Genomic DNA, 23,477 nt, shown 5'->3' with positions numbered 1-23,477 from the left:
GAAACTAAAGACTATCAAAAAATATTTTGATCCTCTATCCTTTAGATTAATGGTGCAGGCATTGGTTCTATCTATATTGGATTATTGCAATATCGTTTATTTGGGTGTACCTAAAAAAACAATGAGAAAATTGAGAATAGTACAGAATACGGCTGTCCGTCTAATATTCGGGCTGAAGAAAAGAGATCATGCTAGTCCCTACCATAGATTGCTGCACTGATTACTGGTGGAGGCACGAGTAATATTTAAATTCTCTTGTATTTGTTTTAAGTTGATTTGGGGACTGGCCCCTACCTATCTTTTGTCTTATTTTGTGCTATACAACCCAATGAGGAGAACCAGAAATTGTAATTTATTTGCCTATCCAAAGATTATAGGTCATTTTTGGAAAGGACTTTTATGTTTCAAGCAAGTAAACAGCAGTCCTGGTTAGGTAATTACATTAGTGGAGCCAGGTTGCCCTACGGTGCTTATTGGAATAAATTAAGACTGTACTATTTGATAAATTAATTTTCTAAATAGAAGTTACACTAATTGCAATAATTCTATAATAATTGTAATAATTCTACTCTGATTATCCTTAAGAAATATATTGTACTTTTGCTATTTGTATTTGGTTCTTCGCTGATTGTCCAGCTCTCTTCGATGTAAACCGCCGAGAAATCATTTGATTGTGACGGTATAGAAGAATAAAGTTATGTTATGGTGGGCTTCTTCCCTGTGGGAGACATTTTTGTATGTGGAATTTTTTATGCCAATGAGAGGCAAATGTGCAACTTGATTGCTTTCCTGCTAAACCTGTTCACAAGGGGCATTCTCATAGAGGAGTGAATTTTTGGGGGCATCACCTTGCACTGGTTGATGTTTGGAGAACACATCCTTTTGGAAAAGAATATACTTTTTATTCCAACCCACATAGATTGTATACTAGACTAGATTATTTTTTGGCCTCACATAATCTTTTTTCTCGTATTGAGAACGCTTTTATTGAGAAGATGCCTTTTTCTGACCTGGATTGGCCACCTTGAGAATGGGCTACTGGGCTTGAAGGACCATTGGTCTGACCCAGTAAGGCTATTCTTATGATTCACTGCCAGGAAGACAGATAGAATGTGGAGGTTCTCACTAGAATTATATTACGACCATGACTTTCATAAGTACATTCATACTCATTGGCAGGAATATGTTGCCTATAATGCCACGCCTGATGTTGGGCCTGATGTTTTGTGGGAAGCATCTAAGGCAGTCTTGCGAGGACATATTATACAATATGTAACCACTAAGCGCAATTAAAAGCTTTACGGGACACTCATAGAGTTATTCGATCCAGCGCCACCCTAGCAAACATTAAAGAAATAAGGGCCCAGATTGATGCCATCTTGGACCAAAGAGCGCGACGGGATATTTACTTCCAGAAATTTCAGTTCTATCAATGGGGAGGAAAGGCTGGTAAGTTATTAGCAAATTTGGTTCGACCCTACCAGAAGAAACAGGTTATTCGCTTTATAAATAATGGACGGGGCACTACTTTTATACGGGGGAATCCCAGATCCGGGAGCAATTTGTTACCTGTTATCAGGACTTATATGCTCATCAAGCGTTTTCTGTGTCAGCTAGGGATTGGTTTTTTAGGGGCTTACCTCTCCCTAAACTGACAGCTGACCAAGCAGCTGCCCTGAATCTCCCAATTTCTTCAGAGGAAATTTGTAGGGGGATCAAGATTCTGAAATTGGCCAAATCTCAGGGGCCGGATGAATTTGGACCAGAATACTGTGAACTCCTGGCTGATCTTATCACTGATCCTTTACAGGCATATTTTCAGTCCCTGTCCTCTGGTGCCATTTTGCCCCAACAGAATCTGGAACATATCACCTTGCTTCCTAAACCTGGGAAGGATGCCACAAAAGTTGGTTCCTGTGTAGACCCATTTCATTATTGAATCAAGACGTTAAATTGTTGGCAGCTATTATGGCTTCTCGCCTCAATACATTTTTACCTCTGCTTATCAACCTGGACCAGATGGAATTTGTACCCAATCAGTATGCATCCATGAATTTAATCAAGGCTCTGGCCGTTATTCATGAACATAGAGGAGGGGGGGGGACCTCGTCTATCGTGGGTCTTGACATGGAGAAAGCCTTTTTACAGCATTTCTTGGGAGTATTTGTTTTGGGTCCTTCCTGAATACGGGTTCCAAGGGGAATTCTTGAATTGTAAATGGTTGCCTTACTGATTCATTAGATCTATGCTGGTAGACTAGGCAGGGCTGACCTCTGTCTCCACTTCTGTTCTTCTTGGCCCTTGAACTCTTAGCTATAAAATTAGAACTAGTGGGGATTTGCAAGGTATTTTGCTTGGAGGTAAGGAATGCAGACTCACATTATTTGCTGATGATATCTTATTATTTCTCGATCAGACTCCAGTCCATTTCCTAATTGTCTAGTTGATTTGAGACTTTGAGGTCATCTCCAGCCTTTGGCTCAATTGCGAGAAATCAGAATTATTGCCTTTGGGGTAGGGGGCGGAACCCGGCATGACTCGCTATCAATTTGTCCTGTGCATAAGCCTATGAGATACTTGGGAATTTACCTACATGCTGACCCAAAGATATTCTATCACAGTAATATCATGGCCCATATCGATTATGCTTATCCTGGAAGGAGCTTCCCCTGTCTCTCCTGGGCTAGGTGCCTCTAGTCAAGATGGTGCTGCTGACTAAGCTCCTCTATCCCCTTCAAACAGTTCCTAACTGGATGCTTCGAAGGGATGAGCGCCGGATGCGGATGATATTTGGCTCTTTTATTTGGAGACATAAGGTGGCACAATCAAAGAAGTAAAACGGAAAAAACTATACGACGGCCTACTAGCCACTCAAGCAGCAAAAATAGATAACCGAATCTCCATCCTATTAATAGCAACCCCAGACTACAAGATGTTCAGAAAGGAAATAAAAACTATACTCTTCAAGAAATCCCTTAATAAAGCTTAATACCATGAATACCCCTTCTTACCATTCCCTCCCCAACCCCTGATCCTTCGTATCCCTCTCTTGGAAACGATCTCTGATCTAACTTTGTAACCCTTCTTCCATAACTCTTTTTGTAATCCGCTTTGAACCGAAAGGTAATGGCAGAATAGAAATCTGTAATGTAAACATAGAAACATAGAAAGATGACGGCAGAAAAGGGCTATAGTAATGTATTTGTTACAACAGGAGACTCAATTCAAAATTCTCCACAGGGTGTATATTACAAAAGCAGGGGTCTTGGAGGGAGGGAACTTGTAGTAAATATCCTCAAACATTGGGTACTTTTTTTTCATTCCTTTTTGGAATGTTCCAAATTAACTGTATAGAATAGGGCCTTTCATTATATTGAATTGGTTGTACAGAGATAAATATGAGGGTCATTTCACAAATAATGCACACTATTTTTTTTTTTAATTTACATGTTTTGTTTTGTTCTTTACAATCTTTCAATGTTGTCTCCCTGCTTTGCCATGAACGAGTCCCAACGTCCAGAAAGCTTCATTATTCCATCCAAGACACCGTTTTTGTTCAGTTGCCGAATGGCTCGGGTAACGGCAGAAAAAAGCTCTTCAGATATGCAAAATGATGTCCACGCATAGGTTGTTTCAACTTTGGAAAAAGGTCAAAGTCTGGTGGGCTCATGTCTGGACTGTAGGGAGCATGAGATAACACTTCCCGGACGTATTTGCGTAGTTTTTGAACGATGACATTCTCTATGTGTGGGCGAGCGTTGTCGTGTAGAATGAGTGGCCCAGCCAAGAGCAACTGAGGTAGGGTTTTGTGCGTTTTTCTGCGCATTTTTTGCAAAAAATCACAATAATACACTGCTGTGCCACTTCTTCCACATGGAACTTTGTCTGTAATGATGAAGCCTTCATGATCATAATCAAAAATCATCATTTGTTTGATTTTTGATTGAGCTCATCCAAATGTTTTTTGGCCGTAGAGAAGGTGGAGCTCTCCACTCGTCTTTAAAAAATACACAAATATGGCTGGGACATGCTACCTCATGCTCCCTACATCCGCGCATGTGCAGTGGCCCTCCAGATGCCAGTAGGGGGTGCCAGCAGGGAAGAGGGCCATAGAGAAGGAGAGGCACTGGCGCCAGCAGATTGCCTACAGCAGTGTTTCTCAACTACCCCTTAAGTCTAACAAATATCAACTGAGCACCACAGACCTCCCTAGGCCCATCCAAGCTCTGCCCCAGATCCCATCCCCTTTACTAATTGTAATGCAATCTTTTCCATTCATTTTTCATATACAGATAATATAAACAGCAGATACAAATTCTCAAAACTGACACATTTCAATCACTATATTGAAAATAAAATCATTTTACCCACTGGCGATCCTCTACAGGCTGCTGTAATTAGCTTTAAAGATGAGACCAGGAGGCAGGGGGAAGCCGGAGGACGCTAGAGAGTAGAGGGAAACATGCAGGCCTTCGGCGAATTGGGCAACCCTGGCACTGTACCGCATAGGGTAGTCAGCTGGCAGGTGCCTCTCTTCCTCCTCAGTGTGCCTTGGCACACTTGGAATCTCAGGAGGCACACAGTTTGAGATACACTGGTCTAGACCATAAAGATGTCATCAATAAACCTAATCCATATATGGTCTCCTTTTGGTGACTTATTCTTCAGAGCTCATAACCTCACACTGAGCATTTACATAACAATTTATAATTTATTTTTTCCAGATTTCATTGGTCTAGCCACCTGGTTTCTTATTTTCTTTTGGTATCTTAAGTATTGATTTTTATATTGGGGTTTGTTGGGTCAGTAAACAGCTAAAGGCACTATATTTCAAGTTCATGAACTCTTTGGAACAGTGGCATCTATCAACTCTCAAAAAGGGATAATTAGATTATTCCATGCTCTTTGATTATAACTGATGTTTCTGATTTTAACTTTTAACCAATAAAATGTTGATGAAAACATCCCCAGTATTAAAACATTAAGGTTTTTTACTAAAGTGCTTTAAGTATTTGCACTTTGTGTCCTAAAAGTAAAAACAGAGGGTGTGTTAGGCACAAAGGCTGCATGCTAATTATTAGGGAAATGCCCAGCTTGTCCCATGCTTTCTTGAATTCAGATATTGTGCTCTTCTCCACTGGGAGGCTGTTTGATTCATCTATAACTCTTTCCGTGAAGAAATATTTCTTTAGATTGCCCCTGAGGCTTTCACCCTCATCCTTTGCCCCCTTGTTCTAGATCCTTTTTAATTGAAAGAGGCCTGCCTCATACCTTTATACCATGGAATGAAATATTTCGATCTTTTCTCCCCTCATGTATTTCTTCTAAAGTATTAAGATCTTTAAGTTTGATCCTATATGTTTAATGAAGAAGACCACATCATTTTATTAGCGCCCTTTGAACTAACTCCATCCTGGTTAGACTCTTTTGAAGATGCAGTACTCCACATGAGGTCTCACCAGCTCCTTTATAAAGAAGCATTTTCACTTTTTTCTTGTAACCTTTCCTTTCTCTATGCACCCAAGCATCCTGGCCTTTGCTGTCACATTTTCTACCAGTTTGGCCATCTTAAGATCATCTGATTATGGTTACCCGCTGGATCCCATGCTTCTTTCATGCACAGAAGTATTTCACCCCATATACTGTGTACCACTCCAATGGGATTTTGCAGGCCAGATTCACGACTTTGCATTTTTTAGCATTAAATCTTAGCTAATGTACTCGAAACCATAATTGAGCTTTACTAAATCCATCCCTGTGTTATCTACACTTTCCAGGGTGTCTACCCTGTTGCAGAGTTTGAAATCGTCCACAAAGAGGCAAGCTTTACCTGACAGTCGTTCTGCAATGCTGCTTACAAAAATGTTGAAAAGTAATGGACCAAGTACCGATCTCTGGATCACATCACTAGTTGGTACTCCATTATATCTGTCTTCTGTAACAATACCTTGTGCAGTCTTCTGTAATAATACCTTGTGCAGTGGCTGCACGAGCCTGGCATTTGCACGTCGGGGAAGCAGGGAGAAATCGTCTGCGGCGGTGGCTTGGGGGGGCAGGGAGAAAGAGTAACATCAAGCCCAAAAGGTGCAGCCGCTCCTTCAGGCTGAGCAAATGCAGGGCTCTCACCTCTGGTCTATGCTGCTGGGTTCCCAGTAAAATCTCTCTCTACTCTCTATTGTACCAGAGAGGAGGTGCAATCAAGTAAGGTAGTACTCCCCACCATCCCTTTTCTTTTACTATGCGGCATAGTTCAGCTAAATTGTGGCAAACAGAAGAAAGAAAATCATGTCTCAGAGGAGAGACACGGAGCTCACCAGGTGTGTGCCACCATCTTGACAACTCCCACACAGTGGCTTGGGGGGGAGGGGACAGGGAGAAAGAAAGAAAGATAGTGGCTTGGGGGCAGGGAAAGAGAAAGAAAGAAAGGGGGGCAGGGAGAGAGAAAGACTGACAGAAAGAGGGTAGGGAGAGAGAAAGAAAGACTGACAGAAAGAAAGGGGGCAGAGAGAGAAAGAAATAAAGATAAGGGAGGGGGCAGGGAGAGAGGAAGAAAAAGTTTGGGGAGGGAATGGAGTATGACAGGGGGTAGGCAGAGAGAGAGGAAGAAAAAATTGGACTCATGGAGGGACAGAAAGAGATATTGGTTGGGGAATGGAATGAGGTCTGGAGGAGAAGGAAGCATGCAAGAGGCAGAAAGAAGGGAAGAAACATTGGATGCACAGTCAGAAGGAAGTGCAACCAGAGACTCATGAAACCACCAGACAACAAAGGTAGAAAAATTATTTTATTTTCAATTTAGTGATCAAAATGTCTCCATTTTTAGAATTTATATCTGCTGTCTATATTTTACACTATGGCCCCCTTTTACTAAACCACAATAGTGGTTTTTAGCTTAGGGAGCCTATGAGCGTTGGGAGCAGTGTGGGGCATGCAGCGCAGCTCCCTGCACTAAAAACCGGTATTGCGGTTAAGTAAAAGAGAAGGGGGTATATTTGTCTATTTTTCTATAATTGTTACTGAGGTGACATTGTATATTTTAAAGTCATCTGCCTTGACCTCTTTGAAAAAAACCCTGAATATAAATTTATAATTAACATTTTCTCTGCGTACAGTGTGCTTTGTGGGGTTTTTTTATTTTATTGTTGGTGAATCATTTTGACTTGGTCATTTTAAAAGTAGCTCGCAAGCCAAAAAAGTGTGGGCACCCCTGCTCTAGATATTCCGGAAGTCTTTGATCAGTCTGTTTTTTAAATCTCCTTTTCTATGGAATAATCTTCTGTCATATCTTCGGGCAGAATTAGCCTTCCTCTTTATTTTCAACTTGCTTACAATAATCCACATCATTTATAAGATTTCATGGTTGTGTTTAGGGTTCTGTGGGGGAGACTGATATACACAGTTATGCCTCTGAATGTGGTTACATATGCCTTTTGATTGCTGTATGATTATAGAATGTATTTGTTTTATTTTTAAATGGAGTATCTTTTTATACTTTGATTTTATTTGTATTGTAAGCCACATTGACCTGTTGCAAATGTGTGACATCAAAATTTTAATAAACATAGTTAACACCCCTATCTTTGAAGTAAACTCTATTTACCAGTACCTTCTTGTCACCTCCCAATCAATTAATTTCTGATCAAGTCATTTTAATACCCATGCCAGGAGCACTTAGTTTGTTCCTGAGGTACCTGCGTTTGAAACTCTGTCAGTGTCTTGCTGAGGTCTAAGTACACTACACCTAGCACTGACCCTGATCCAACTCTCTGGTCACCGTTCAAGAAAGTGCTTAGATTCATCTAAGAGAAACCTCTAGCAGTCGCAGAACCATGCCGCCTTACATCCTGTAATCTATTTACCATTAAAGTCAGACTAACTAGTCTTTGATTTCCAGCTGCCTCTTTACTTCTGCTGTTGTGGGGAGGAACCATATCCACTCATCTCCAATCCTCCAGGATTACTCTATACTCTAAAGTGTTAAAAAAAGTTTGCACAGCGGAGCCTTCAGAACTTTTATTTACATACACTTAAGACTAGAAGCCGTAGTTATAATTAACTCAGCCATTCTTTATACTTGTACCATGAGTAGCCGAACAGTCTTTACTGTGGTAAATAAGAGGGAGATTTTTATTTAACCCAAGATCCATAAAATACATTTTAAAAATTTGCTTATTAAATGAATGAGATTGTGAGAAAGTGTGTATCGGATATTGGACCTCCTCCTTCCTTCTGTGTTCTCTGATCCTGAAGTTGGGTATCTTTTTATCACAGGCATATCCAGATTCTCAGCTCCAAGTTAGACCTTAGATACAGTGCCGCCAGCACATGAGATCTTTAAGAGATCTAATTGTCATCCTTTAAAATTTTTATTTACAGTAGTAGGGTTTTTTTTTTGTGTTCTGCTTACAAAAAGTGATACCTTGTGCCCTCTATAGTGCATTTCCCAACATGAAGACCATTTCCTACTACAATGAACACCTGACAGCCTGTGGCATGTTGGAGCCAAATCTCCAGTTACAGTGAAGGACAACCCTGTTACGTGGGAAGTCACAAATTAATAGTAGGTTATTTAAATGAAGAGCAGAATTCATAATTACATCACAGGAAAATGAAAGAATAAATGCACTTATGTAATTTTTGCTTCAGATATCATGCGCTTCCCAAACCTGTATTCAGTATGACCCATTTTTAATTTATGTGGCTCCAGATGAGGGAGAAAACAAAATAGCAGACATGCAGTCCTCCTCCCCTCCCTTACCCACCTGCTGCTACCATTCTTACAAAGCAAGTAGGCAGAAGCATTTGGTACAGGGCATGTGAGTAATCATGCACTCTAAGTGGGTTTCCAGTCCAAAAGGAAGCTTGACAGATGGAGAGGACAAGGCCTGCGAACGAGCACCAGCTGACCACTACCTCTACTAGATATAGGCCATGTTGGAGGGTAAAAGTGTGGGGGAGCAGGTCACATTTCAGGTCCTGACCCACAGTTTGGGAGCCATTAATTTACACAGATCAAGGGCAAAATTCCTAATGAAGTGCCTGATACTGGAGCTTTATTTTATTTCTTTGAAGGAAGCTTAAATATGCTCTGTTTAATTGGATATGGCTTGGTTTAACCATCTGCTTTGTTAAAAATCAGCATTTGTGAATACTGAATGTATTGTTTCAGGGTAAGGGAAAATTCTCAGACTTCAGTAGGGGCAAAGATGTGTTTAAATTTCTGTTTCTCTGGCCCCATCCCCTGAACCAGATTTTGTTTCCTAGATCTTGGAAGACAGCATGATTTTCTCCCTGGCAGGATGTGTCATAACTGCAAATTGTAAGTAAAGGACTAAACTGACAAAAATGCAGAAACAAATAAAACTGAAGGCTTATTGAGTAACTGTCCAGGGAGAAGTAGTGGCTAGAGCTGCAGCCTAGGATGCCCTCAGTTTAAAGCCCCTTCTGTCCTGACTATTTCATCCCTCATTTTTCCTTCCACTGATTGCAGTTGGGTAGTTGTAATAAAGGCTTTCTGTTCTAGGGCTCTCTTCTAAGTTGGCATTAAAATGTTTTCATGATCTGGTCTAAATGGGTGATGGACTTCTTTTTTTTTTTTTTTAATATTTTATTTATAAATTTTTCATTCTTACAATAATTTAATTTTACATAAACTTCAATTAATACATGAAAAATTGTGATTACAAGTAATTCATCTTATCACATAAAATATAACCCTCCCCTTTCTTCATTTCTTAAATCCATATAATATACATTCCCACCCTTCCCCAATCTAATATATCCATTACTAATGTGCTATGAAACCTGATCATTGGAATATCGAGTCAATGGTTCCCAAATTTTCTTAAAATTATGAATATTTCCCTGTTGTAATGCTATTGTTTTCCATTTTGTATATATGACAGACTGAATTCCACCAAAATATGCCACTCCTTTATCTAAGGTGTTATGATATGTCATCCTTTATCATAGCTTTACTTAATGGAGAAACGGATCTGTATCTCCCTATGAGTATATGATTTTAACGCTGTATAAATGCATTTTGGGTGATGGACTTCTTGTGTTTTTAGAATGCACGTTGGAGTCCAGTACCTATAAAATACTTAGCAGATCTAAATGAGTATTGTTGGTGATAGTAGTAATGTGTTTTCTTCCTGAATTCTTGTACGTTATGCTAACTCAGTCTAGCGTTAAAATCATATACTCATAGGGAGATACAGATCCGTTTCTCCATTAAGTAAAGCTATGATAAAGGATGACATATCATAACACCTTAGATAAAGGAGTGGCATATTTCTTACTCTGGAGTATATTGTTACTATTGGGGTAATTTTACTAATCCACCCAGCTTACTAATACTTTTGTACACGCGTACCTTGAAATGAATTTTGTACTGAGGTACAGAATATCCATGTATTTTGCACATGGTAATTCTGCAGGTGATGTGATAGGCATGAAACAGTTCACATACATTGGAAAATGCATTTTACATATTACACTCTACTGAAAGTATCTGTTTTATTTACTACTATTACTACTTACCATTTCTATAATACTACTAAACATATACTGCATCGTACACATGCGAGATAGTTTCTGCAAGAAAGAGAATTAGGAAAATAATTGATAACCTCCTAGTCTCCTGTTCATAAACATGTTAAGATTTAAAAGCAGCCTCTAAAAGATGTTGGATTTGAATAATACCAGAGATGGAGTATGACTCACCAAGTCAGGAACTCTGTTCCAGGTGTATTGGCACAGTGAGGCAGAAAGAATGGAGTCTGGAGTTGGTGATAGAGAAGAAGAGAACAGATAAACTCAAGAGGTAAAATGCATTTGTAACTTTACCTACAGGACCACCTAACTGCATACCACCACCAAGTTAACCCCATCATTACCAGACTACTTGGAAATTGAGGCTTAGTAAATGCAAAAAAGTGCCTATGATTCATGGTGTTAACAACATCTTGGGAATAACTGAATCCTGGATGGATAAAAGTGGGAAACCACAGACTGAACTATGCCGAACAAGATTGACAATTCAGTATCAACCAAGATCAGAGAAATAGGGTGGAGAGGTAGCAGTCCTGATCTGAGAGCCAATCAGATTGTACGGAGTCACTGGGCCCCCACCTGCCTAGGTCAGAATGATTCTAAATTCATCTAGGAGATAAGAAACCAGTATGGCTGCTCATGACTACAGAGCACCTAACAACAACACATTATCTATGCAAGAACACGTGGATCTTTAATACAGCCCTAGATTAGTGATCATGGGAGACTTTAACCTACATATTGAAACTCCAGACAACAGCATTGTTTTCTTTCATATGATGGCAGCTCCAGGATTTGCTGATGTAATCAATTCTCCAACGCTTGAAAAGGGACATGTAGTGGTCTACAAAGACATCATTGCATGGAAGACTAGTGGCATCAATAACACGTTTGTTGTGGAAAGATCATTTTTGGTTATAATTTTCTGTAAAGGGAAACCTAAAACAGAAGGGTCCTACCAGAGTTTGGAAGAAAATTAAAGAAATGAGAAATCTGACTGCTGAAAGCTTCTTGGAGGCCTTTTCCTACAACCTGGTTGGTGAAAAAATGACTAAAAGATCAGAGCAGATTGAAATCTGGAATACACATTTAGAAGAGAGGGTTGACCTGATTGTTAGAGCAGTGGGCGGAGAAACTAGAGAACTGGATTTGACCCAGGTAGAAAACTTAGATTGTGAATCCACTAGGGACAGAGAAAGTACCTGTATAATTAAACCACTTTGGTTGTACTACAGCAAGGTAGTATACCAAGAATTATGTAGCCACCAAAAGATATTCATAAAATGAATCCAAATATCAGAGACTTAGTAAAGCAGGTTTCAGAATTACTACAGAGAAAAGACCTCAGTGTTTCCCAAGAACAAACTCAGGGAAACTACTATGACACGTGCATAATTGTCATAGAAAAACACATCCTTGGTCTAAGAAAAACTCTGTTTAAAGTTCAATAAATAGTGTTTCATAAAAATGATTATTTCAAATTCGCTTATACAAAATAGAAAACCAGCACTTATCTTGTTAATATCTTTATATCCTCTGGTATAGGAAAGATCATCCCAGTTGGAAATAATCATCCAGTGCTATTTAATTTAGCAATGCACAGGGGATGATCTTAGGAACTCTAAATTAGACCAAGTCAAAACAGGTATAAGTTCTGAATAGTGGCTACTGAGCTGATTGTGGCTGCCGCGATCAGCTCAGCAGCCCAGGCAACTGTCCACCCCCCATTGCAATGATCGCAGCCGGAGAGATGCCTAATCTCTCCTGCCAAGATCCCTGCTAACCTCTCCGGCAGGAGAGATGCCCAATCTCTTCTGCTGACACCCCCCCCAACTGTTGCGATGCCCGGCAGGAGGGATCCTAAGCCCTTCTGCCGGAAGACAACCTCCTCCTCCCCCCCCCCCCCCGCGATTACCGGCAGAAGGGATCCTAAGCCCTCCTGCCAAAGACCAGCCACCACCCTGGGCCCCCCCTACTAACCTTAAGCGATAGTTGGATGGGTTCTCTGGCCGGCAGGCAGGCCTGCTCGGGTCTTCCAAATGGGCCTGCCCCTTCCCAGTGCATTGTGGAATGCACCAGGGAGGCACCTGGGCCAACCAGAATTAGGCCAGTTGACTAAGGCCCCTCCTATGGGTGGGGCCTTAGGCACATGGGCCAACCTAGAATACACATTTTTGTGGATATCTTTTGTTTCATGAGTAAATCAAGGAAAATCTTTGTTTACCTGCAATTACATCACTTTCTTTTCCAGAGATAAATAAAAAGAGATTTGACATCGATATGTGATCATTTCTTAAGAAAGAACTGAATATTTCATGGGGGTGTCCTAATTTTTTCATATGACTGTAGTTCATATTTTTTATTATCACTATTATTTATGGCTAGAAACTTCTTTAATTCTGTAATGCTCTTTGAACATGCCCTGATCTCAGAAAAAAAGCCCTTATCCTTTTCAGGTTATGTTACTGCTTTTCAGTAAGGAAAGTGACCCAGGATTATTCTCTGAGGCTATCAGGCATAAGAAGCATTGTTTGTTCTCTGAAAAGCCTGTCTAGGAGAACATTGTTTAATGGAGGACCTAATTTGCTTAGATACGAGCAGGCTAGTACTCTTGGGTATCACATCTGTTTACATTTTAATTAATCTGATTAAGAACATAAGATTAGCAATACTGGGTCAGACCAGTGGTCAATGTAATCTACATACTATCCTTTTTCCAGCAGTGGCCAATCCAGGTCACAAGTACCTGGCAGAAATCCAAATAGTAGCAATAAAAAAGTAGCTCTTCTGCTCATTCCATCATCCTGGGCACTTCTGAAGTGATGATTTTAGATCCCCCCACCACCTTTTTTTTTATCCTTTACCTTGCTCTGATTAAAATAGTAATTCTCCCTAGCGCTTCCCCATCCCTCAATCTCAATAGTTAATTTGCTGATTAAGAATTTTCATATCATCTGCTAAAAAAGTGATGAGTTTAATGTGTTAACTTAGAAATGCTCTGCAGAGCACACATGATTTTTTTTTTTTCTTATATAGGCCCTTTGGTTTGCATGGGATCAATTTGCTTTTACTTTCCAGGATATGAATGATGGTCAATAAAGTTTGCAATCTCTGCAAAGCTAATTTAATCTGGCAATTGTTCTGCATGAATGCATTTCATTCTTACGTGTTACATTCTGTTTGATTGACATTATTTCACTACTTCCATATCTAGGCTCTGGAAGTTTAGATCTATTAGTTTCCTCAATATTTTAGTTCTTTGCTTAATAGGATATGACCCAGGAGGAGAAAAAAACAGGTCTAATGTAGAAACTGCAATTTCCTTTAATTTTACTGAGCAATCTTCGACTGTATGGAAAACGAAATAACCTTCAGTGTTAACTGAACTTTTAGCAGAATAAATGACATCAAGCAACTGTAGGAGACCCATTTGTGGTCCTGAAGTTAGTGCTTCTTCTTTTGGCACTGTAAGACTGATAATGCATTTCACTGTCTGCTCTGAAGATAGTCTCTCACAAAGTTTCTTGAATAGAGTTACCCCTTTTCAGATGTTCAATTGAATTTTCCAGCTGGTTTTTAGACACTCCTGTGTTCTACTTATTGTAATTTGGACTTTTCTTAGAAGGTACCAAAGACAACAGAGAGGTAGAGATCATAGTAAATCTTTCTTTGTACTTACTTAAGCAGATCAGATCCATCCCAAATTATGTGTATGAGGGCTCCACTGCTGAATATGCTAAAGATAAATTAGCATAGAGAGTTTCCAGTGTATGGACATTCCTCAAGTATGTATAATAATTGTAGATACCCTGGAAATCCAGCAGCTGTAGAATTCCCAAAACAGGTTTGGGAAGTCAAGGACTTAAGTGGCCGACTTCTCTAATTTTAGATTACTAGGTCCACAGATTCATGCTAGCGCATTTTTGTCTACATATGCCTTTATACCTTAAGAGGAATAAAGAACTATCAATTCTTAGTTCAACAAAGGTTGAGATTTAATTCTCACAGAGAGGCAACTGCCATGTCTCCATAATATCCATGGACATTCTGTTTTGAGTTTTGTACAGGTGATGCTGTTGTTCAACTTTCATTATTCCTTTTTGAGCATTGCTAAGAATTCTCTTTGGGTCTAATTGTTTTGTTTCCTTCTAGATGTAATTCTGTAACTGGGCACCAAACACTTGCACCAGCCTTAGAACCGGCATAGTTGCGTGTGTGCCTGTGTACTGTAACTTACAGTATTCTATAAGTTACCCATGAACTGTGCACCCAGTCAGACTACTAATGTGTATGACCACCTGTACACCATTTGCTGTTGAAGACATATGCATAATTACAGGAGTCGCATTTAAGCAGAATATTGACATATACTCACATATGTGCTGCTTCAGAATTACCCCATTTTTGTATCTGTCAGAAACATCCTTAGCACATCAAGGGCCAGATTCTATAAATGGTGCCAGAAAAGATTGGCACTAAGCACAATTTGTAGAATCGCACTTTGCTCTGATTCCCGCACCCTAATTTTGGGCGCCAGACTTATGCCTGCTGACCTGTTATTCTGTAACAATGCGCGCAACTTGTCAGAACACCCCTGACGCATCCATGCCCCTCCCTTGGCCATACACCTTTTGAGTTGGGCATTATGGGATTAGGCGCCAACATTATAGAATAGCACGCAGCCAAATGCATTCCCAATTCTGATGCCAATTAATGTCAATAATTGATGGTTAGCAGCCAATTATTGCTCGTTAACAGCTCATTAGCCAACTAAGTTGCATGTGCATCTCAGGTTCACGTCCAAATTTAGTTGCCCAAATCTTTGCACCCAGATATTTATTTGACTTTGCATAAAAAGTATTATGCTACTATTTATCCTTCAGCCAAGTAGATAGGATTTGCCAGTAGTATGTATAAAGGAGCCATATGCTGTGTTCTTTGTTTCTGATCCTGTAGCAGCCTGTAAGGATAGGTTTGTAATGAGCCACTTATGTTAAAATTTGAAGGGACCGTATTCAAGTATTTTACACTTTGAAAATTACCCTACTGAAAATCCCTACTCACATTTTACACCTTCTCTGCACTATGAAAAATTTCCAACTTATTTTGTGCACATACTATAGGCTTGTATTTGTATATAAATGTAGCTAACCACTCTCAACCCTAGCCCCGACATATTGTGACAAACCCACTGTGATCCCATTTTTTGTCACAGGAAAATTTAGGAAAACATACAAACCCTGGTGCAGGAGGGCAGACCAGGTCAGAGCCCATGACAGAGAAATAGCCGACTACCATATGAGCAGTGAAGATGAGATTGACACAGAATGGCAGGACAGACAGAAACATGAAAGTTTTGCCTTACCTAAAGCAGTGCTAAAACAAAGCAAGAGACTGCTGCCCTGCTATTACCCTGTTCCTGTGAGACCAAAACCAAAGAGAAAGTTTTCCTTCTCTCAGAGAAACGTTGCAGGCTGAGGAAGGGAAGCCCTTCCCCCCCACACACAAGCCAAGCTGAGGTGAGTAGCCCTAATTGAATTCCCTGACGGACAAGACCAAGCAGCCTGTTTAGAGTGCTGCTGGCCCGACGCTACTTTGGATCAAGGTAGGGCTTGCTCGCTGTCGGCGGAGAGGGAAGGATGGAGAATCACCAGGGGTTCGGCTGCACGTTGGGAGTGGGGGCGGGGAGATCGGGTGCTCAAGGGTTCTGCTGAACAAGGGAATGGGAGGGAGGGAAGGCTGGATAGAAGCTGGGCAAGGGTTCCGCTGCACGAGGGATGGGAGGGAAGGATGGATGGATAGAAGCTGGGCAAGGGTTCCGCTGCACGAGAGATGGGAGGGAAGGATGAATGGATAGAAGCTGGGCAAGGGTTCCGCAGCACGAGGGATGGGAGGGAAGGATGGATGGATAGAAGCTGGGCAAGAGTTCCACTGCACGAGGGATGGGAGGGAGGGAAGGATGGATAGAAGCTGGGCAAGGGTTCTGCACGAGGGATGGGAGGGAGAGAAGGATGGATAGAAGCTGGCAAGGGTTCTGCACGAGGGATGGGAGGGAGAGAAGGATGGATAGAAGCTGGGCAAGGGTTCTGCTGAACAAGGGAATGGGAGGGAGGGAAGGATGGATAGAAGCTGGGCAAGGGTTCTGCTGCACGAGGGAAGGATGGATGGATAGAAGCTAGGCACGGGTTCCGCTGCACGAGGGATGGGAGGGAAGGATGGATGCATAGAAGCTGGGCAAGGGTTCTGCTGCACGAGGGAGGGAAGAATGGATAGAAGCTGGACAAGGGTTCTGCTGCACAGGGGACGGGAGAGAAAGGACGTGGAAGCATTAGGATAAAGGAGAAGAAGGGAGAGATGATCATGTGCATACCCTGAAAATAAGAACTAGTGCATTTTTTGGCCCAAAATTAATATGACATTCTTATTTTCGGGGAAACACGGTATATTGACTTCGTGTCTGAGATATACAAACCTTTTCTTTTTGTTTTATTTTCATGCTTACATTGAAACCTGTTATGGAATTATAGAGTAGACTTTGCTTAGTGCTGCACAAACTAAGCCAATGTGATGACCATTGATTTTGAGGTCAGTGGCCAAAATAAAACCTGCGTTTTTCTTTTGCCATCCTGACTATGTGATCTATTCATTAAAGTGTCTGCTGAAAAGGTCATGCCTAGGCTATTGCCTAAAGCTCAAAAGTCCTGAAGGGCTCCCCTAGTTCCAGGGGGAACACACCAAACCAGAGCAGTGTGTCATGACCCAGCTGCCCACCATGCTCTTTGGGGGACACGGGTGTGACAATATAGTCCAAAAATTTTACAAAAGTAGTATTACCATTTATTTTTACAGTTCTATTAATTGGCAATATGTGGTGCTAATAAAGGAGTGAGCGATACCTGCAGAACACTGTTCCTGAATATACTCATATATGACACATGGAGGCTCATTTTCAAAGCACTTGGACATAAAAAGTGCCATTAGTTTTTCTGGTTCTTTGTGTGTTTAAGTGCTTTGAAACTAAACCCCGTAGTCTACCTCAGCAGTCCTCACTGAAACATCACCTCATGGGGAAAATTTAGCAGAGTTCTGTTAAATGGCGTCTGGTGTGGTATCTTTTATTTTATTTCATGAAATTCATTTGAAGAAGTAACTTAGAGGATGACAGCAGAAAAAGTTTATTTAGTCATTCCATAGAGTGAGTGAGACTGTAGGACATTCTTCTTCATCCAAGGCAAGACAATTTTTATCATTATCCTGATTAGCTGAGCATGCAAGATAAAATAATCCCAGTTCTCTCCAGCTCCTCCTCCTCTTCAATGCTATATTGCAAGATCCTTCATATAATCCAAACAGCCACCAACACAGTTGTTACCTGAACATCCAGCCTCTCTGTTCTCAACTTCCTGCACAAATCAAGCTAGCAAAATGAGTGCTCACCCTGCCAGATAATCCCAACTATATAAGCTCCTGCTATAGGATTTCTAGTTGTATTTACCACTATACTAATAGCCTGCCAGAAAAATACAATCCATCTGCTAATTGATTCTGTCACTGCAACTTACCAGCCATAGCTGGCTATGTGAGTACCTGCATTTTCTTCTTGACCTTCTAATTATAGTTATTACCATTCTTGCAACTGTCAGATCCATTTGCTAATCAATCTTGCCCTGCCTTCCGTACATTAATGTTTTAGCTTCCACTGCCAATTATTTAAGATGGGCATTTAGCGCTCTCTATCCTTTCTGTGCTCCAAATTTTCCTGACATCGTTCTACCTCCTCAGAGGATCATATGTTGACTCCTTGTTCTAGAACTTTCTGTTGGAAAGATTTGCTTTTTTTGCATTATTAATACTTTTTAGGTTTTGAATGTCTCTATCATATCTCTCCTGTTTCTCTGCTCTGAGGTAAGCGAGTATACAATATACATAGATCCAAAGTGTCACCTTTTAGGTCTTCTGGGACCAGTTCTCTTTCAGAATTATAACAAAACACTCTCAGGGGTTCTGCCACTGTAATTTCTATTGCTGTCCACTTATCTAATATCCAGGAGTCTCAGCTCATCTGCCATCCAAACCTAGGCATGTGTGCATTTGCAAATGAGGAAGTAGAAAGCATGATTACTTACCTTAATGGCAAAAGTTTCTTGTAGCTGCTCATTTAGCACATTTAAATTCCCCCTTCCCAACAGTCTTTTTACCAACTTCATTGTTGCTATTCTTGTTAGAAAATCATAGTGGGTAAAGGGGTAAATTCTATAAACAATGGTGAAAAATTGGCATGAAACGCTATTCTATAAACAGCACTCTGATTTGAACACTTTATAAAATAGTGCCTAGAGCTGATTCCCACATCCAAAATTGGGCATCTGTATTTATGCTAGCTGAAACCTGGTGTAAGTGCCTGTGCCTAACTTGGCATTTGGGCATGGGAACAGTGCTATTCTATAACAATGCACACAGTGTTTTGGAATGCCTCACCCTTGGCCACACTCTCTTTTAAATGGCATACTAGTGGACCTGAATACCTGACAATAATTATTATCTGCTTATTACAAGGTAATGGCTCATTTAGCTCAGAGGTTTCCAACCCGTGGTATGTGTACCCCAAGTATTAATAAAGGGATGGCATGATGAGACACAAATTAGAGAATGACACGGTGACAAAATTCATCACCGTTCCCTTCCCCGCGGAAAATAATCCCATGTCATTTTCTAGTGTCTATTTCAGCCTCAGTCCTTCTACAACAGCATTCTTCAAAGCAAATCTTGCGGGTCAGTGGTTGTGGCCATTCATACTCTGATTCTTCCCTCTCTCTTTAAAGAATGACATGAAGATGGGGACGGGAACGGTGATGAATTTTGTCACCGTGTCATTCTCTAACACAGATGTCTAGTTATAGACCAATATCGGTTATTCCTTTTGTTAGAAAAGTTCTTGAAAAATTGGTGCTGAGACAACTGGAAGAGTATACAGTATACAGGGTATTGGTTGCCTGGATCCATTTCAATATGGGTTTCGTAAGGCTCATAGTGTTGAATTATTCATTAGTGTATACTTTGAGGGATGGTATGGATAAGTGTTGTTCTTCTGTGATCTTACTAGACATATCTGGGGCCTTTAATACAGTTAACCATAATGTGCTGCTTTCTAAATTGAAAAAGTTAGGAATAAAGGGAGTTGTATTTGATTGGTTCTCATCTTATTTAATGGGCAGGTCCTTTTGTGTGAGAGGGGAACGAAAGATCTCGGATTGAAAAATTATTAGTAGGGTAGTCTGCCAGGGATCTCCCCTGTCTGCAGTGTTATTTAACATTTATATGTCATCACTTGGGCAGGTTTTTCAAACATTGGGGGTTCGATACCGGATTTATGCTAATGACATCCTCTTCTTTTTTCTGGTTGAGGGTCAACAGAGCAAGGTCGAGTTGCGATTGAATCAATGTATGACAAAAGTATGTGACTAGATGAATCAACATAGTCTTAAATTGAACGTGAATAAAACAGAACTAATGATTGTAAGGAGAGATAGTGAAGGAAATTAATATCTTGGGAGTTTGCTTTGATATATCATTGAATATGGGGCAACAAGTTTTAAATATGATTCAAAAGGGTTATGCTCAGCTTCATCTACTATATAGATTGAAACCCCTCCTAACAACATATGATTTCAGGATGGTGGTACAGTCTCTATTCTTCAGTAGGCTTGACTGTTGTAATTCGCTGCTTTGGGGATTGGCCAAAATAAAGCTGAGAGCTTTACAGGTTATGATGAACTCTGCAGCCAGACTGATTAGTGGGGTAACGAGATCATCTCATATTACCCCAGTATTAAAAAATTTATACTGGTTACCAATCGAACAGAGGATTCATTTTAAAGTATTATCTCTGGTGCATCAAACTGCACCGCACGATGCCTTATTGGTTCCAGTGTCTCTGGAAGATATATAGACCTGGTAAAACCCTACAATCAGTTAACAATATGAAGTTGGTATGTCAATTATCTATGAACATAAATTATGAGTCTACAGGAATGAAAATATTTATGATCGCTGGGATGTCTATGGAATAAGTTATCTGGTCAAATACGATTATGTGTGGAATATCCCACTTTTTTAAAAACTGCTTTAAGACTGAGCTATTTGTTGACACGTAATTTTTTTTTCTCTGAAACTGTCTTGCTTTCCCTTATTTAAAGAAGATGAGTAATTGTTGCAAATACTGTAAATGGCATTTTTTATGCTCTGTGTGACGATTTTGAACTGTTATGCTCTTCTGTGTTTACTTTTATGTTTTTATGTATATTATCCTGGAAACTGCTGAGATTTTTGGCGGTATAAAACCTTTTAAATAAATGTATAACATTACGAAGGAGTACACAGCATCTCCAACACACAGCAAATTGGCATCTATTCCCCCTAGTTCCAGCAGCACCTTTCCCTCTTCTCCTCCCACCAGGGTACAGCACCTCACATTTTTTATCCTTCAGGCAGTCCATCCTTGACATTTATCTTGATTACTACAAGCAGCAGCACATAGATTCAATCAGGCAACCCTGGGGCCTTCGCTTGGCTATGCCCTACCTCCACGGGAGACAGCTAAATCAGTAAGCTTTCTGAGAGAGAGGGAAGATTGACTGAGGGCAAATGGGATGTGTGTGAGAAAGAGAGGGGAGGGAGGGAAGACTGGCTGCAGGCCTCTGTGGAGATGTAGGCATCATCTACAAACACTTTTTTAATCCACTTTAATTCAGTTATTGTCTTCCCTCTACCACACTGAAACATTGTAAAACAGGGATGCTTTAAGAATTTTATGGATGTTTGAGAGCCATTGGCTAAACACTGTAAAGAGGAATAGGTAATTTAATTATATTGACAAGTAAACATACACATCCTGGGGTGAGGGGGGGGAGGTAAGGGAAGGGAATAGAATTGGAATTGATTCAAGGATTTTATGAATAGTTTCATGAAGGTTTTATTATATTTTGTCTATTAGTTGGGAGGGTGGGGTGGGATTTCATTGTGCAGTAATATTTGTAAGTTTTGTTGCGCTTATTATGTAAGATGCAAATATGTGAATCATTTATTGCGCATTGTAGTCTGAAAAATCAATAAAGAATTTTTTTTAAAAATGAAGTCCTAGGAAATATTATAGCATTTTGGCAGAAACAGAAAAGGTAACAAAAATGGCTCTTGCTGAACTACTTTCCTTTGCTTCAGTGCACTCATGTGAAACCTGCTTCTTTCATCTAATAGTTTTCAAAACTAAAATGAGAAACTGCTTGTGTCTGGAAAAGTATCTGATTATGGAAATCAGTACATTGAAGCCAAAATTCAGAATGCTTGTTTCATCAAAAAAAGGCCAAATGTCCTATTCAGGCTGTAAAAGCAAACATGTACGCCTATATTTCACCAAGTTTTTAAGTCCACACTTTGAATTTAAGTGACTTTGGTTGAATTTTTTTGTATGTTCTGAAGATGTTTTCTACTTCCTTATCAATACTATATGCTGTTTAGTTTTCATTTGGTATGTAGAAAAGTGCCATGGTTCATTGGAGTCTATTTGTAAAAAAAAAAAAAAAAAAAGTACTTCACAGAAGTGGAGAACTTCCTCATAGTGATCAATCCAATTTCATGTTTCATTATCCCAGAGAGAAGATGAAACTGGAAAGCAAAAAATTGACCCCCAAAACTCCACAGAAATTGCAAGTCCAGCAAAAACAAAAAACGCTGTGGAGAAGGTGGTGTTCAAGTTGCAGGCTTGATTGAGGATTTCTCACCCGTGCAGTTTGTTTTTAGTTATTAATCCACGAGCTTTTATATCGATCTCTAGGGACCCCTGAGGAAGACAGCATGTGTCAGGTCCATAGCATCCAATGTTTTGGGTCCTAGATATGTGAATTATTAAATTGTACTTTCAATAAAGCCTGTATCTTGAACATCACCTTCTCCATAGCGTTTTTTGTTTTTGTTGGTCACTGTAGGCAACTTTTGCAGAAAACTTTGGGGTCCTTTTACTAAGGCGCGCTAGCTAATTTAGCTCACGCTAAATGCTAACGCGTATATTATAGTCTATAAATGCGTTAGCATTTAGCTTGTTTTTATAAATAGGCACCACTGAAGTTGTATTGTTCATTTCTACTCAGTTTGAAAGAACAAATACACCACCTATTAAGAGGCCAAACAGTTTATATGAGAGTGAAATGTGTTGGATCAGGCCGTATCTTGGTCTCTATGCTTGTTCAAGTGACCTGTATTTGTTAAGTATGTTGACAAGTTAGTTAACTGTTTAACAATGAGATGTTCATTTCAAAATCTCTGTTGGTTAAAGCTCAACTTGGTTGAAATTTGTTTGACTTGGCTTGAAAAAGTTGGGACGCACCGAGTTAGCTAATTAATTTGTGCATGCGTCTTCGATCCGTGCACATTTTGGGGCACCATATATAGAATCCAGGGAGAAACATTAAGGGGTCCTTTTATCAAGCCACGCTAGCGTGGTTAGCGCGTCGGACATTTCATCACGTGCTAACCCCCGCAGCTGGCTAAAAAACTAACGTCTGCTCAATGCAGGCGTTAGCGGCTAGCGCGGCAGGCGGTTTAACGCGTGCTAAACCCCTACCGCAGCTTGATAAAAGGATCCCTAAGTGGGCAGAACCTATTGTAGTAACACTTGGTGCTTTCCTGCTGAGCAATTGGGGTGTGATAAATGACAACTAACGGAAGAAAGCATCATGTGCTTTCTTAATGTGGGTAGTCCTGTTTATTTTGCTTTGGTGAGATATATCTTTGCACCATACAATTAAAATTGTACCAGTAGGTTCCACCATACAAGCACATCATGTATCAAGTAATTACCTTGCTGGAGTGTCCAAGATTCTTCCTCCATCTGTTGTTCAGATTTATTTTTTTCCCTACAGAAATAGTTG

General features: G+C 40.2%; 1 protein-coding gene across 1 annotated transcript in view; it reads left to right on the top strand.

The window, feature by feature from the left end:
- Nucleotides 1–23,477, top strand: part of LOC117360702 (cytochrome P450 20A1) — a 105,250-nt gene that overhangs the window by 39,172 nt on the left and 42,601 nt on the right. Inside the window, exon 8 of the mRNA XM_033944934.1 lies at nucleotides 9,265–9,319. Within this exon, the coding sequence (XP_033800825.1) occupies nucleotides 9,265–9,319 (55 nt within the window). The remainder of the gene's footprint in view (nucleotides 1–9,264; nucleotides 9,320–23,477) is intronic.

Source organism: Geotrypetes seraphini, chromosome 5 (genome assembly GCF_902459505.1).
Source record: "Geotrypetes seraphini chromosome 5, aGeoSer1.1, whole genome shotgun sequence".
In the NCBI taxonomy this organism is placed as follows: Eukaryota; Metazoa; Chordata; class Amphibia; order Gymnophiona; family Dermophiidae; genus Geotrypetes; species Geotrypetes seraphini.
Note: the sequence above shows the minus strand (reverse complement) of the source record. Positions and strands in the feature narration are given on the sequence as shown.